We start from the raw sequence: 14,744 nt of genomic DNA, 5'->3' as shown, positions 1-14,744 counted from the left end.
CACTTTCAATATACCATACTTCAGATCAAAAGTCTAACAACCTGCAGACACTTTCAATATACCATACTTCAGATCAAAAGTCTTAACAAACGAGCAGACACTTTCAATATACCATACTTCAGATCAAAAGTCTAACAACCTGCAGACACTTTCAATATACCATACTTCAGATCAAAAGTCTAACAACCTGCAGACACTTTCAATATACCATACTTCAGATCAAAAGTCTTAACAAACGAGCAGACACTTTCAATATACCATACTTCAGATCAAAAGTCTAACAACCTGCAGACACTTTCAATATACCATACTTCAGATCAAAAGTCTTAACAAACGAGCAGACACTTTCAATATACCATACTTCAGATCAAAAGTCTTAACAAACGAGCAGACACTTTCAATATACCATACTTCAGATCAAAAGTCTTAACAAACGAGCAGACACTTTCAATATACCATACTTCAGATCAAAAGTCTAACAACCTGCAGACACTTTCAATATACCATACTTCAGATCAAAAGTCTAACAACCTGCAGACACTTTCAATATACCATACTTCAGATCAAAAGTCTTAACAAACGAGCAGACACTTTCAATATACCATACTTCAGATCAAAAGTCTAACAACCTGCAGACACTTTCAATATACCATACTTCAGAACAAAAGTCTTAACAAACGAGCAGACACTTGTAATTAAGAAGTGCCGTGTGAAACAAAATATCTTTGGTTTGTCCAGGTTACATGCTATCATGCAATCTCAGGCATCTGTCACTTTTAAAATTCACTCATGAGAAATTTTGTTTTGTTTGAAATGATAGAAGAACAACTGTAGGCAATGTGGTAAAGATACATTTGTACTATATGATATATATCTTGGCAACATTTTTTGAGAAATAAAAAGCATTATAAATTTTAAGAAGAAATCTGGCCCATACAAACTAAAAACATAAGCAGAAATAAGAAAAAAATCTCTGAAAAGAGGGCTTCATATATTTTTAAAAGTTTAATTCAATTTCTGATAGTCATGATATTATTGCATTGACTGTGCAAGATCTTTTGTGAAAGAAATGAAAAGGAATTGTCTACTCCAGTCCACTAGAATTTTTGTGAACTTTTTGGTCACTTTCACTATGCTTGAGCATTTTTTTTTGTATGAGCAAGTTTTTTGTATAAAACTGTTGCGAAATGAAAAGTATCTACCAAACTTTATATATATTTAGTTTCATATCAATCAATTTTCTACTAATCTTTTCATTGATTTTATCATCATGGACTTCGATATCAGAACATTTTGGCTTCTAATGACCTTCAGCTTTCTAGAAATAATGAAAAAAGTTATTGATGAATAAAAGAATTCTCACAGTGCTGTGTCTATTTGCAATGAGAAAACAATATGTACTTTAACGGCCACTAATGAAATGCAAAATTAATTGCTCTGCGATATGCACTTTAATATAAATTCCTCCTAGTACTTGTAACACCACATCATTCCAAAGTTAGTACCACAATAAATGTTTCATAATGACAAATCAATAGACAAAATGAATATTAATTTCTTCCAATCGTTCGAAATGAAACCATGATCTCTTCGAATCTAACCCTATGCTGACAGACATAGTAACATTTACAATCTGCAGTTGTTTTAATTTCGGCAAATCTATTTTCAATTTGATTTCATTTAAATGTCATTATCCAGCAGCTTTGATAGAGAAAATTTCTTTAAAAGTTTATCATGATCTATGGAGTTTAAACATGACGAAAATCAGCAAATATTCCCTGCGATTGCAATCATTATTTCAGAAACAAGTGAACTGTTAGTAAAATGCTTATCCAACAATTCATTAGCAACACCAGTGTGACTCTTGAACAACTGATATTTGATTGATGATGCAATTAATTGAAACAATTTCCTGACCAATCAAATAAATAATGTGAGATAAGGGGAGGTAAATGGTGAATGTTCACTCACAAATCCTACGATCAAAGAAACGGCACTTTCAAAATTGTTCTTCATTATGACAGATACTGGACAATGTTTTATGATGAGTAGAAGAACTCAAACCTCACAGTATTGAGTACGATCAAGATGGTCAGGATATTTCCTACTGAAATTCAAGGAATTATTAAAAATATCATGGATAAATAAAGAACAGTGTTTGCTCTGTTTATGAGTTATAATTGTTGAAGACATTAGAATGTATGCACTAGATGGTAAAAAAATATACTCAAAAAAAGTTACAAATAACCTTAAAATTTTTCCTTATAAATACCAAAATATAGTTTACTATAACCTCATGTATCCAACAACTAGAGGGTCCAAGGGCCCTGTGTCGCTCACCTGATATTTTTATTTACAATTGATGCATGATAAATGCAACTGTTGTACTGTCATTTAGTTTCAGAGATATAATACTAAAAAGTGCGTTTGAAACCTATGTTTTATTTCAGCCATGTGGGCAGGCAGGGTCATCATACACAGTGGTCCCTGGATATCCTTGTGGTGATTTAAACCAAGTTTGTTTAAATTTGACTGTTGTTTCAGGGGAGAATTTTGTAAAATTTATCTAACGAGAAATGCAAAGTAATGAGAAAGTTGTGAAGTTGTTTTGTTGTTGCGCAACCTCCCCCCTGCTGAACATTATTGCTGTATACAGTTTATCTCTATCTATAATAATATTCAAGATAATAACAAAAAACGGCAAAATTTCCTTAAAATTACCAATTCAGGGGCAGCAACCTAACAACAGGTTGTCCGATTCATCTGAAAATTTCAGGACAGATAGATCTTGACCTGATAAACACTTTAACCACATGTCAGATTTGCTCTAAATGCTTTGGTTTTTGAGTTATAAGCCAAAAACTGCATTTTACCCCTATGTTCTATTTTTAGCCATGGCCGCCATCTTGGTTGGTTGGCCAGGTCACCGGACACAATTTTTAAACTAGATACCTGAATGAAGATTGTGGCCAAGTTTGGTTTAATTTGGTCCTGTAGTTTCAGAGGAGAAGATTTTTGTAAAAGATAACTAAGATTTACGAAAAATGGTTAAAAATTGACTATAAAGGGCAATAACTCCTAAAGGGGTAAACAGATCATTTTGGTCATGTTGACTTATTTGTAGATCTTACTTTGCTAAACATTTTTGCTGTTTACAGTTTATCTTTATTTATAATAATATTCAAGATAATAACCAAAAACAGCAAAATTTCCTTAAAATTACCAATTCAGGGGCAGCAACCTATCAACGGGTTGTCCGATTCATCTCAAAATTACACTGCAGATAGATCTTGACCTGATAAACAATTTTACCGCCAGTCAGATTTGCTCTAAATGCTTTGGTTTTTGAGTTATAAGCCAAAAACTGCATTTTACCCCTATGTTCTATTTTTAGCCATGGCGGCCATCTTAGTTGGTTGGGCGGGTCACCGGACACAATTTATAAACTAGATACCCTAATAATGATTTTGGCCATGTTTGGTTAAATTTGGCCCAGCAGTTTCAGAGGAGAAGATTTTTGTAAAAGTTAATGACGACGGACGCAGGACAACGGACGACGATGGACGCCGGACGCCAAGTGATGAGAAAAGCTCACTTGGACCTTCAGATAAAAAAAGAACACAAGGAATTTATTTATCATCTTCAATGTCTGAATGACCTTTATAAAAATATCAACTCCTTTTTAATATAATTTCCTTCACAAATAATATCCATGACTCAATTCAGTTTAAATTATTAAAACAAATCTTAATACAGAAAATAATTTTGATTCAGCTTTTCTTGTACTTTTCAATAATTAAATTTGTTAATTAATTCTGATTCCAAGTGATAAGATAATTAAATTTAAAACCAAAACCATATCTATAAATTATTGTACTGAATTCATTTGAGAGAATAAGATGTGGGCGAAAAATCAACCATACAGGAACCAAATACCATGTGTACATGCTAAACACCAATATCTAGAAGATAGAGGATGAAGGGGCCTATAGATGATACTGTGGATTCATTTATTTCCGTGGGTACCAATTATCATGGATCGAGGAATATCGGTCTTTTTGTGGATATTTGATTTCGTGGTTTTGCCAAAGTCTACATTTAAACCAACAGAAAATATGCAGTTCGTTGAACATTTTATTTCCTGGTTCACGTACCTGTACCAACGAAATCAACTAAAATTGGTATCCAACGAGTAATAATGAATCCACAGTATGTAAAAACATTCTTAATTCTCAGTAAAAGCTTTTATAATTGTTTACAAATTTAAAATTCCCTTGTTTTGAACTCTGCACATATCAAAGAAATGAAAAATAAGTAACAACAAATTCATCATGGCTTGTCCATGGTGGAATCTAAATACAAAATAAGGACTGATGTTTACAATGAATTGGTCATAATTACATATAATCTACCTTATTAGGGGATTGTGATGTTTATATCAGAAATGATACGTTGCATTGAAACAAGTTTTTATTTTCTTATATTATTAAACCAAAATAACATTGTGGCTATTTCCCTTTTCAATTTGCAATTTATTATTTGTTTCATAACAATTAAGTTGTTGTGCACTGATCACTATTCAAGGGTTCCTAAATTCATTTGCAAATTTCTGATCTCTGATATTAAGAAAAAAAAAAGAGAAAAACTTTGAACACACAGAATCAAATTATAGCATGATGTTATATTATAAGCTATATTTCAACTAGTAGAATCAAATAAAGCAGTAAATTTTGACAGTAATAAGTCCTTTCCCTAGATACAACCCCATCTGTTTTCTCTCCAGACTTGTTGACGATGATCCTAATTAGTTTTCCACCCAGTACCAGTAGATAATTATCCAGGAACAAAAGGGAACCAGTCAATCAGTGCCAACACAATAGGATTGCACTAGATACCCTAGTATACACACCATTAAGCTTATTAACTGTGCAGATGACAGTAATTCACATGTGAATCCATGATTTCTATGGCCATCCAGGAACATTTAGTGTAATATTAATGACAAGCAAATTACCAGCAAACAATCATCATGGCTTTTCAATTTCTAATCAAAATTCAATCATACCAATAACACTGACTGATAATTACATTTCCTGTATATGGCAAAAAAGTTCGGAGGGTCCAAACAGGATATTTACATCTCTAAACAGAGAAGTAAATTTCAACGGTTCAACCTTTTAACCTTGATTATATATCACTCATTTTTTCTTATCATTTGACAATCAATCCTTATTCACTTGTGTTACAGTAAAACTTCAAGTGTAAAAGAAAATTTAATAGAAGTATCATGACTAGTTTTCACATAAAATTTGTATCCCTATAATTACAAGACCTTACATGAAATATCAGAGAACTTAGAAGAAGCAAACCAACTACCTCAAGCAATCGAGACAATCATGTTACCTACCATATAAGACCAAGGATGTGGTTGACATTAATACATGGGGAAACAACTCTGGTTGTAAAGCAGTGTACTTCCCTACATCTGTTTGTGCATGTCAAAAGCTAGGAATCAATGTTCAGGTGTGTGTTTGTTTTATTTGTTTTGATACCTTTATTGTCATGATTATTTTGTAAATTTGTTTTTAGACATATTTCTGTTCTGTGTACCATTTATGGGCATAACAGCTGACTATGCTCTAGTAAGACTTGGCAGGCGAACGATAAGGTGAAGTAAGTCTTGGAAGGCAAATGATAAGAAGTAAGACTTGGCAGGTAAACAATAAGAAGAAATAAGACTTGGCAGGCAAACCATAAGAAGAAGTAAGACTTGGCAGGCAAACAATAAGAAGTAAGACTTGGCAGGCAAACCATAAGAAGAAGTAAGACTTGGCAGGCGAACCATAAGAAGAAGTAAGACTTGGCAGGCAAACAATAAGAAGTAAGACTTAATTGGCAGGCAAACAATAAGAAAAAGTAAGACTTGGCAGGGGAACGATAAGAGGAAGTAAGACTTGGCAGGCGACTAATAAGAAGAAGTAAGACTTGGCAGGTAAATGATAAGAAGTAAGACTTGGCAGGCAAATGAAAAAAAGTAAGACTTGGCAGGCGAACAATAAGAAGATGTAAGACTTGGCAGGCAAATGATAGACATGTAAGAAGTAAGACTTTGCAGGTGAATGATAATTAAGAAGTAAGACTTGGCAGGCAAATGATAAGAATTAAGACTTGGCAGGCAAATGATAAGAAGAAGTAAGACTTGGCAGGTGAGCTATAAGAAGACAAGATGGCAGCTTTGGATTGCCAAATACCAGTACAATCACCTTTATTACATGATTAAATATGAAAACAACACTCATTCTGTTGAAATACTAATTGTACTCTTGCTTCATAGAGAAACAGTGATGACATTGCACCCAAACTTTTAAGAATAGTTTTTCAAATTGTCAAAGCAAAAATTCTTGTATTCAATCAAAACCATAAATTAGTTCGTGTCAACACAGGATATGATTTGAACCAAGTCACTCACTTAACATTTGTTTAAATTACATCACAATTTACACAGGGGAGTTCTGTTTCAATCAGAATATTCGCATTCCCTAATTTTGTCACCAATTTCAAAATTTCTAACTCTTTAACAATAATTGTTTTACACAATGACGAATGTGAGAAATTAACTTTCATTCCTCAAGAGATACGAAATTGCTCAGAGTTTCCAATTGAAATTCCTTTATTAATTTTACTCATGCAATAACTGCAAAATATCTGCACTGAGCTCAAAATAAATTTTCTTTTGCAGAACTTTTTAAATTCTGTTGTACAAATGTACATATGTACTTTCACAATCTATAATTAACAACATGATCATGAAGATTGAACCAATGAAAATTATGTTCTAATTACTTACAGAATCGTTAAACATCTTTCAAGATACTTCTGTGCCAATACATCCTGCTTTATATCTTTTTGGGGGTGAAAACGCAGGGAAAAAACATGCCCAAATCTAGCATACCTTTTACTCTAAGTGATCAGAAAACCTGCCTATTCCTATATTACCTAATATATGCCCTCATTTTATGCTGTTTCTAAGAGATGTACATAATTGGTCATATCAGTATTTAATCCTATCATACAAACTATTTCTATTTCAAAATAAATATTTATATAAAAATCAAAAATTTTACGTGTTACATGTATTTTATGGATATATCTAATTCTATGAAGATTTTGATTTGAAAAAATATTCTCTGACATAGCTGGACTTTTTCTCAGTTTCTCTGGCTTTGGTTTCACATAACCAAAGCTAAACATTTGCTAAACGGAAATTATGAACAAAAGAAGTAGTACGTACATGTCCTTGATTTTCATAACCTGTGGTGCATCAAAAACAGTGTACACCAATTTTCAAATTTTCAAAAATGGTCTTTCAATTCATCTATTGATCATGGATGACCCTCAGATTTACAAACAATGAGAACAGACTTAAGCAGAATACCTTTAACAAAGAAAGGCAACTCTAATAGATTTTTTAAACAAATTTTAAGTTAACGGTAGTTTTAAAGATTATGTTTATATGAGGTGTACATGTACATGAATGGTTGTATCACTACTTGTGTCTGTCAAACTAACTTATTCAAAAAATATTTGAATTTCAAAAATTACACATGGTATTTAATTTATATCTCTTTTAAATTCCAGTCTAAAGATTTTGATTTGAAATATCTCATCTGTGAGAATCATTTACAAAATGATTTACATACATATATATTTTTATAAGCACTAAATCCAACAAAATCCTTTTCTTTCCCTATTAATAGGATACATTGTACATAAAATCTGCCTAAAACATGTTTATGTACATGTATCACACATAAATGTAGGGAAATTTCATCAAAGATCCTAAGTAAAATCATCAAAATATGATTTTAAAATGGAATTAAACCTGAAATTCCAACCATTATATTTTCAACCTTTGCTGACCTTTTAACCCAAACAGTACAACAAGAACTGAAACTGCAATTAACTTCATAAGTTGCTTTGAAGAATTGTTTAGCATAAAATGACTTTTTATGCCCCACCTATGATAGTAGAGGGGCATCATTATTATGTCGAGGCATTATGTTTTTTGGTCTGTACGTCCGTCTGTTCGTCCGTCTGTTTGTCCGTCTGTTCGTCCGTCCGTCCATTCGTCCGTTCGTCCCGCTTCAGGTTAAAGTTTTTGGTCAAGGTAGTTTTTGATGAAGTTGAAGTCCAATCAACTTGAAATTTAAAACTTAGTACACATGTCTCCTATGATATGATCTTTCTAATTTTAATACTAAATTAGAGTTTTTACCCCAATTTGATGGTCCACTGAACATAGAAAATGATAGTCCAAGTTTCAGGTTAAAGTTTTTGGTCAAGGTAGTTTTGGATGAAGCTGAAGTCCAATCAACTTGAAATTTAGTATACATGGTCCCTATGGTATGATCTTTCTAATTTTAATGCCAAATTAGAGTTTTTACCCTAATTTCTCAGTCCACTAAACATAGAAAGTGATAGTGAGAGTGGGGCATCTGTGTACTATGGACACATTCTTGTTTTAATCTAAATAACAACAAAACAATCAGAATGACAACATGAATTCATCATGTTTATTGACTACATGTATGTTCATGTATTGTAATTAAGTCCTCTAAACATTTGCAGTCTCAAAATGAATAAATGATGTCACTGCAGGATTTTGGATTTGCCTCTAAGTGATGCACATGAATAAACTCTTTTTATCTCCTTTTATAAACAAGGGTCAACAGTTCTTATTTACTACCACTGGGCGATTCCACTGCTGGTGTAGTTTTTATTTCCCAAGGGCACTAATCTGTGTTGATATGGTCATAATTATAAATTAACTGTTTACAAAATTTTGATTTTTTGAAATACTTTTCTACCTCAAGAATTGATTACTGTGAATATTCAGAAATTTTTGCAAGCATTTATTATTGCGATTTCGTCATTTTAGACTAGTAAAATGCTATTTTTATTTAAGCGATTTTGGGATAAATCCTATTTAATTCATATATAAAAAAATTGGAAATGCGAGTTATAATTGCGATTATAACCCTGTCAAATATTTCACAATAATAAAAACATTGTATTAATTTCTGAATTTACAATACCTTTGGTAAAACTTTAGGATTTTTTTATCCTCAAAGGCTCAATGCTTTTCAGCTTCATACTTTACTTGGCCTTTGTTATTTTTCTTTATTTGAGCATCACTGATGATTCTTTTGTAGACGAAATGCACATCTGATGCAATTACAAAATTTCAATCCTGGTATGATGATATCTATGATGAGTTTATTTACATTTGTGTAAAATAAAACATTTTATTAGGTTGGTTTATTGTAATAAAAGTTATCATGTTTATCATTTAAAACAACCACAACAGACCAATACTACATGTATTACATGTATTATACATGTACTATCTTGTTATATACAACAAACTAACCATTTCTAAACATATCAACCCTTACCCTTGTTCTTCCATTAATTCTTGCATTTCCAGACATTTGAGTTCCACTTTTCGTTTACGATCATGATCAAGTATTTCTTTATTTGGCTGTTTTATCATGGACTGTTCCAACTTCTTCAGTTCTTCCTCCGACTTGTAGTCGACTCTGTCTTTGTGGTTTCTGACAAAGGAGAGATTTTTCTGAACATAAGCATTGGTACCACTTCCTCGGGCGGTTGTTAACCCTATACCATTATACATTGTTGCCAATCACAAGGACTTTCAATACCTGTAATAAACAAAACAGTCATTGACAATTTTTTGTACAGCAATTTTGTTGAAATACCCTTAATTCAACTTCTAACTCTTTTTTCCAAGTTCTTATAATAAAAGACTTATACATGTATTTTGAAAAATGAAATACATTGGAACAATTTATCATTCATGACATGATTGTTGTATTTTTTATCTGGAGCATTGAGAAAGTGTTTAAATGAGATACATGTACAATGTACATGTATGTTTGTTTTTTCTTTTGGCATTTGTTAATTATATTTGATAGCTGCAAACTGTTTTGACAGGTTTTGACCCCTTCTCCCTTTAATGGCCATATCATATTGCTTAATCATGTTAATGCTAACATAACAAAATGCATGATGCACAACTGAGGGGGCATAGGAGGGGTCTTGATCCCGAAATCCCGGACTTGAAAAAAGGAAATCCCGAGGTCCTGAATTTAAATAAAGCCAATCCCGACATCCCGAAATCCGAAAAAAAGGATTCCCGGATCCCGAAAGGGTCAATCCCGAAATCCCGAGCTTAAAAACACCCGATCCCGGAGTCCCGATAAAGGTCCTATCCCCCCTCACAACTGCAACTAATACAAATGTAGATATCTGGACCTCATGAATCCGAAATTCTATCTTACTCCACCAAGGGTGCAGTGAAGGGGAATACATGTATATTGAAACCCTTGGCAAAATGTATGAGAGCTCTAACAAGACCTGAGTGAGAGTCACACAGACAGACACTTTTTATTTTTATGTCCATCATAACATGTTGCTGCACAGGGGACAATAAAAGTTAAAACATGCTGGAGACGGTCTGAAACGCAAAGTGAGAGAATGGAATTCAATTTTTTGGCCCCCTAAACCAGTGGCATGAGCCCTGCCCCTATACACCTTATCACTATTTGTCCGCCATTACAGGACATCACACAGGTTCCCGTAAAATTTTGACGTCATAATACAAAATATCTGACGCCACAATGAAAAAGTGATTGTTGTATGACGTCAATAGTTCAAGCGGGATAGATTCTCTGGTCAGCCGCGAATAGCGATAAGGTGTAGTCAGAATATCTGAACAATGCAGACAGAACAGATCATTCTTACTTTTTTTAAAACCTTATACAAGTTATAACATTTGCCTTTGGCTTTAGTAATTGGAAGAATTCTGGACATACTATGATACTGTGTTCTAGTCAGTCAGGTGTGAGACCAAAATCTGTCAATCTTTAAACCAGAAGAATATTGTATTTCTTACTTAATTGTTGGACTCTTTGTTCACTGTGTAGGACTGGGACGTTGTGAAAAATGATGTGGGAACTAACATGTGTTCTGCGTTTTTTTGGCTTATTTGATCTTTAGCAGTGGCTGAAAATCTGCATATACATTAAAAAAACTGCTTTTTAACGTAACACCTACTCAGAGATTTCTACAAATATTTCAAAACTCAATATTTTTCACATTTCAATACATCGCTATTTTCGTTTTGCTATCGATCTTCCTGTCTGCTACATGCTTGAGCATGCGCACTTTAGGGAGAAGGGGGATAACTCATTCAAGTTTTTGGCGCGATAATTACAAATGAAAAAGTCGTGTTATTTTTTTATAATTTTTAGTGATTTTAGTTTGATAGTCCAGTCAATCTAGCATAAATTTGACCCTAACCTGAAAGTAATTGCAACAGAAGATTTTTAAGGTTTAATCTTTAGCATTATACCCCAAATAAATATACACAGAAAAAAGTCCCATAAAATCTTAATGAGGAAGACTAAAAAAAATCACCATATAAAATTCCTATGGAGATTTGCATTGAAAAGGGATATAACTCTTGCAAAAATGGCAGAAATCTATAATAGTAAAATTACGAGGTCCAATTTGTCAGCCGTCATCGGGTAAAAACGACAAATCAAAGAATTCAACTCTATAGAAGAAGAAGAAGAAGAAGATGCTTTATTTCCATAAAATGGGCTCACAAGGAGCATAATATAATATCATTGTAATATAATATTCTTTTACAAATATAAGAAACAACAGTTATCACATATTAGTATATATATAAAACCTTTGTCTCAGGCACACCTCTGGAAAGTAACAAAAAAGAATACTGTGAGTAGGCTAAATATATCTAGCTGAACTGCAAGAGGCACCTAGGGACGGTGCTATATGGCATGGTGGGTGCATATTAAAATGTGTTTCGGGACATTAATGATATGGTAAGATATTGTAAGAAGTTGCACATAAATGGTATGTCATCCTCGTGCCTGGTGCAGAAGAGTCAGTACTATTTAAAGTGACACAACTGCAAGAGGCACCAAGGGACAATGCTAATTGACATGCCAAAGTGTACAAATTACAAAAAAGATAAAATATTACCAGTTTAATAAAAAAAAAAATAATAATATCGCAAACAAGAAGATAATAGAACTTGTACGATGTGTCCTGTACCCCACCATGCCAACCTTGTGCCTAGTGCAGAAAGCCTGATTAAATATTTATCTTTAAAGTTATATTTTATCTTCATCAATTAACTCACAGACAGATATCAAAATATCAAGATTCACTACATTAAGAAGCCATATCAGTTTTTGACTAGGAATCAAATGCTTAAAGTTTGGGCATAGTAAGTCAATAGTGGAATTCAAATAATTTCTCTTATCTTGTGATGATGTACATGAGAATAAAAAATGTTTTTCATCATCAACTTCATTTGAGGTGCACCTGAGACATATTCTGTCTTGTCGGAGAGTACCCTGATAGCGACCTTGTTCAATTCTTAGTCTGTGAGAAGAAATACGCAATCGAGTGAAATTTCTCCTCTGCTCAGGTGATTGTAATATAGTAAGGTATCTTTCAAGACCAAAATGAGTCTTAAAAGTGCTATAGCTACAAAGCTTCCCATCAGCACAATTGTGCATTTGGTTTCTCCATTAACTAATATTATTATATAACTAATATAGGACAATGGTGTAGATTAAAAATTACACCACTCCAGACCCTTTTGTTTTCAGCATAATTAATATTGCCAATAATTAACAAGTTCCGGGTCGAATCCGATACCGATACAAATAGTATATTCAGCTATTATCTTATCTGTACGTTCCGCATTTGACAGGCGCACCACCAAACGGTGTAGTTTAGGATTTTGCTATATACACGGGTCATAATCAAAGGACTGACACTACTAAATTCAATCATTGTCAAATTGTTCCCTATTGTAGTTTTATTCAGCAATCAGCAAGACTTTCTAAGATAACTAACATAGGACAATGCTGTTGATTAAAAAAATACTCCATTCCTGGATAGCCAGGACCTTTTGTTTTCCAAATAATTAATATTTCCAATAACTGATAAGGTCCAGGTCGATGGGTTCAAACAGAAAGATTTGAAAGCAGAGAAAACTGTGTATCTTATAATCGACATGACTTATCAGATGACAATACCAATTACTAAAATAAGGCTTAGGCATAGTTATATACTTTTATTCAGTCACGGACCCGCGATATCACGGGTGTGTACTTGTATTAATAAAAATTGACACTAAATAATAACTTTGTCGCTTCTATTCATCAGAATGTATTGATTCTTGGTTTTTTTAGCAGTCTTTAGAGTATAACAAACAATTCTAAAGGAGTTTTCATATCTTTTATCAAGCTATAATCTAGAGTTTGTAATTCATTAGTTGACCATTTATTGAATTTTTCAACATGTCAAACTTAGAGAATCTCAAATTTAATGAAAATACCCAGATAGCAAACATGTGTTGGGCCAATATTGGCATTCTGTTGGCAACATTGTTGGAAAACTATGTTGGGCCAACGTCATTTTGCTCAACGGCCCTCAGTTGGCCCAACATGTTGGGTCTTTGTTGGCCCAACATCAGTATGCCAACAAGGTTAACTATTTGCCAACAATCTGCCAACAATGTCAACAGTGACAATGAGATAAAAGTACGGCCTACAACACGGAGCCATTTTTTTCACCAAACAATCGGCATGTACGTGGGAATCAACTGTGTTCCGCTTCTTGCTGAATTGTTCCTTTCTTCATATAAGGCTGACTTTATACAGCAACTTCTTAGGAAGAATGGAAAGTAAAATAGCTAGCATTACCCCTTAACTTCACATTCCCTATAGATGTTGTCCCATAACGAAATAATTCAGAGTTTGAATGGTTTTACACTTGTCATTTTTTGGGGCCCTTTATAGCTTACTGTACGGTGTGAGCCAAGGCTCCGTGTTTATGACCGTACGTTGACATATAATGGTTAACTTTTAATTATTATGACCTGGATGGAGAGTTGTCTCATCGACGCTCATACCACATTTTCTTATATCTATTTGTTGATTATTATATCCCATCGGACTTGAAACAAAGGATACATCAGCAGATACAGTTAAGTCTGCCTCATATATTGACTTTCATCTAGAAATTGGCAATGATGATCGTTTGAAAATATGACTTTACCACAAGAGATTGTTTCAAATTCCAAATTGTGAGCTTTCTATTTCTATGTGACAACATAACATCACTTGTATTTGAAGTGTATATCTCTAAGTTGAAACGATATTCTAAAACTGGCATTTCCTATTATGATTTCCCTGTAAGAGGGTTTCTGTTTACAAGGAAACTATTGAACGAAGGGTTCCAGGTGGTGAACTTGAACTCATCCATTCAAAAAAGTTATACAGACGCCATCATGAGTTGGTTGACCGTTATGGAATATCTGTTTCACAGATACTGACTTATATGTTCCAATTGTTGTACCACAATCCCATCCTATTTTCCTCGAATGTGACCAGCCGAATTATCAACAGATTCATACATACACGAGCAACAAAACGGATGCCACATGAGGAGCAGGATCTGTTTACCCTTCTGGAGCACCTGTGATTACCTATGAATTTTGCTCCTTTTAGTTTTCTATGCTGTGTTTTCAATACTGGGTTTATATTTGGCGTATGATATGCTTGTAAGATGTTTATGTCGGTCTTGAAATTATCATCTGATTTCATGGTTCATTGGTCAAT

General features: G+C 33.3%; 1 protein-coding gene across 4 annotated transcripts in view; it reads right to left on the bottom strand.

Annotated features, from left to right (window-relative positions):
* Positions 1–11,252, bottom strand: part of LOC139527618 (serine/arginine repetitive matrix protein 2-like) — a 63,199-nt gene extending 51,947 nt beyond the window's left edge. For 3 of the 4 annotated variants that reach the window (XR_011665400.1, XR_011665399.1, XM_071323150.1), the window contains exons 1-2: positions 11,137–11,252; positions 9,456–9,722 (exon numbers count right to left, since the gene is read on the bottom strand). Coding sequence is in view for 2 of the 4 variants with exons in the window: in XM_071323150.1 (XP_071179251.1) it covers positions 9,456–9,694 (239 nt within the window). In the remaining 2 variants the exon portion in view is untranslated. Of the gene's footprint in view, positions 1–9,455; positions 9,723–10,975 lie in introns of all 4 variants that reach the window. The other variant, XM_071323151.1, reaches the window with a different exon arrangement.
* Positions 11,253–14,744: the final 3,492 nt, after the last annotated feature.

This window comes from Mytilus edulis, chromosome 6, assembly GCF_963676685.1.
Source record: "Mytilus edulis chromosome 6, xbMytEdul2.2, whole genome shotgun sequence".
NCBI lineage: Eukaryota > Metazoa > Mollusca > Bivalvia > Mytilida > Mytilidae > Mytilus > Mytilus edulis.
The sequence above is the reverse complement of the archived record's forward strand: the minus strand, read 5'-3'. Positions and strand labels throughout refer to the sequence as shown.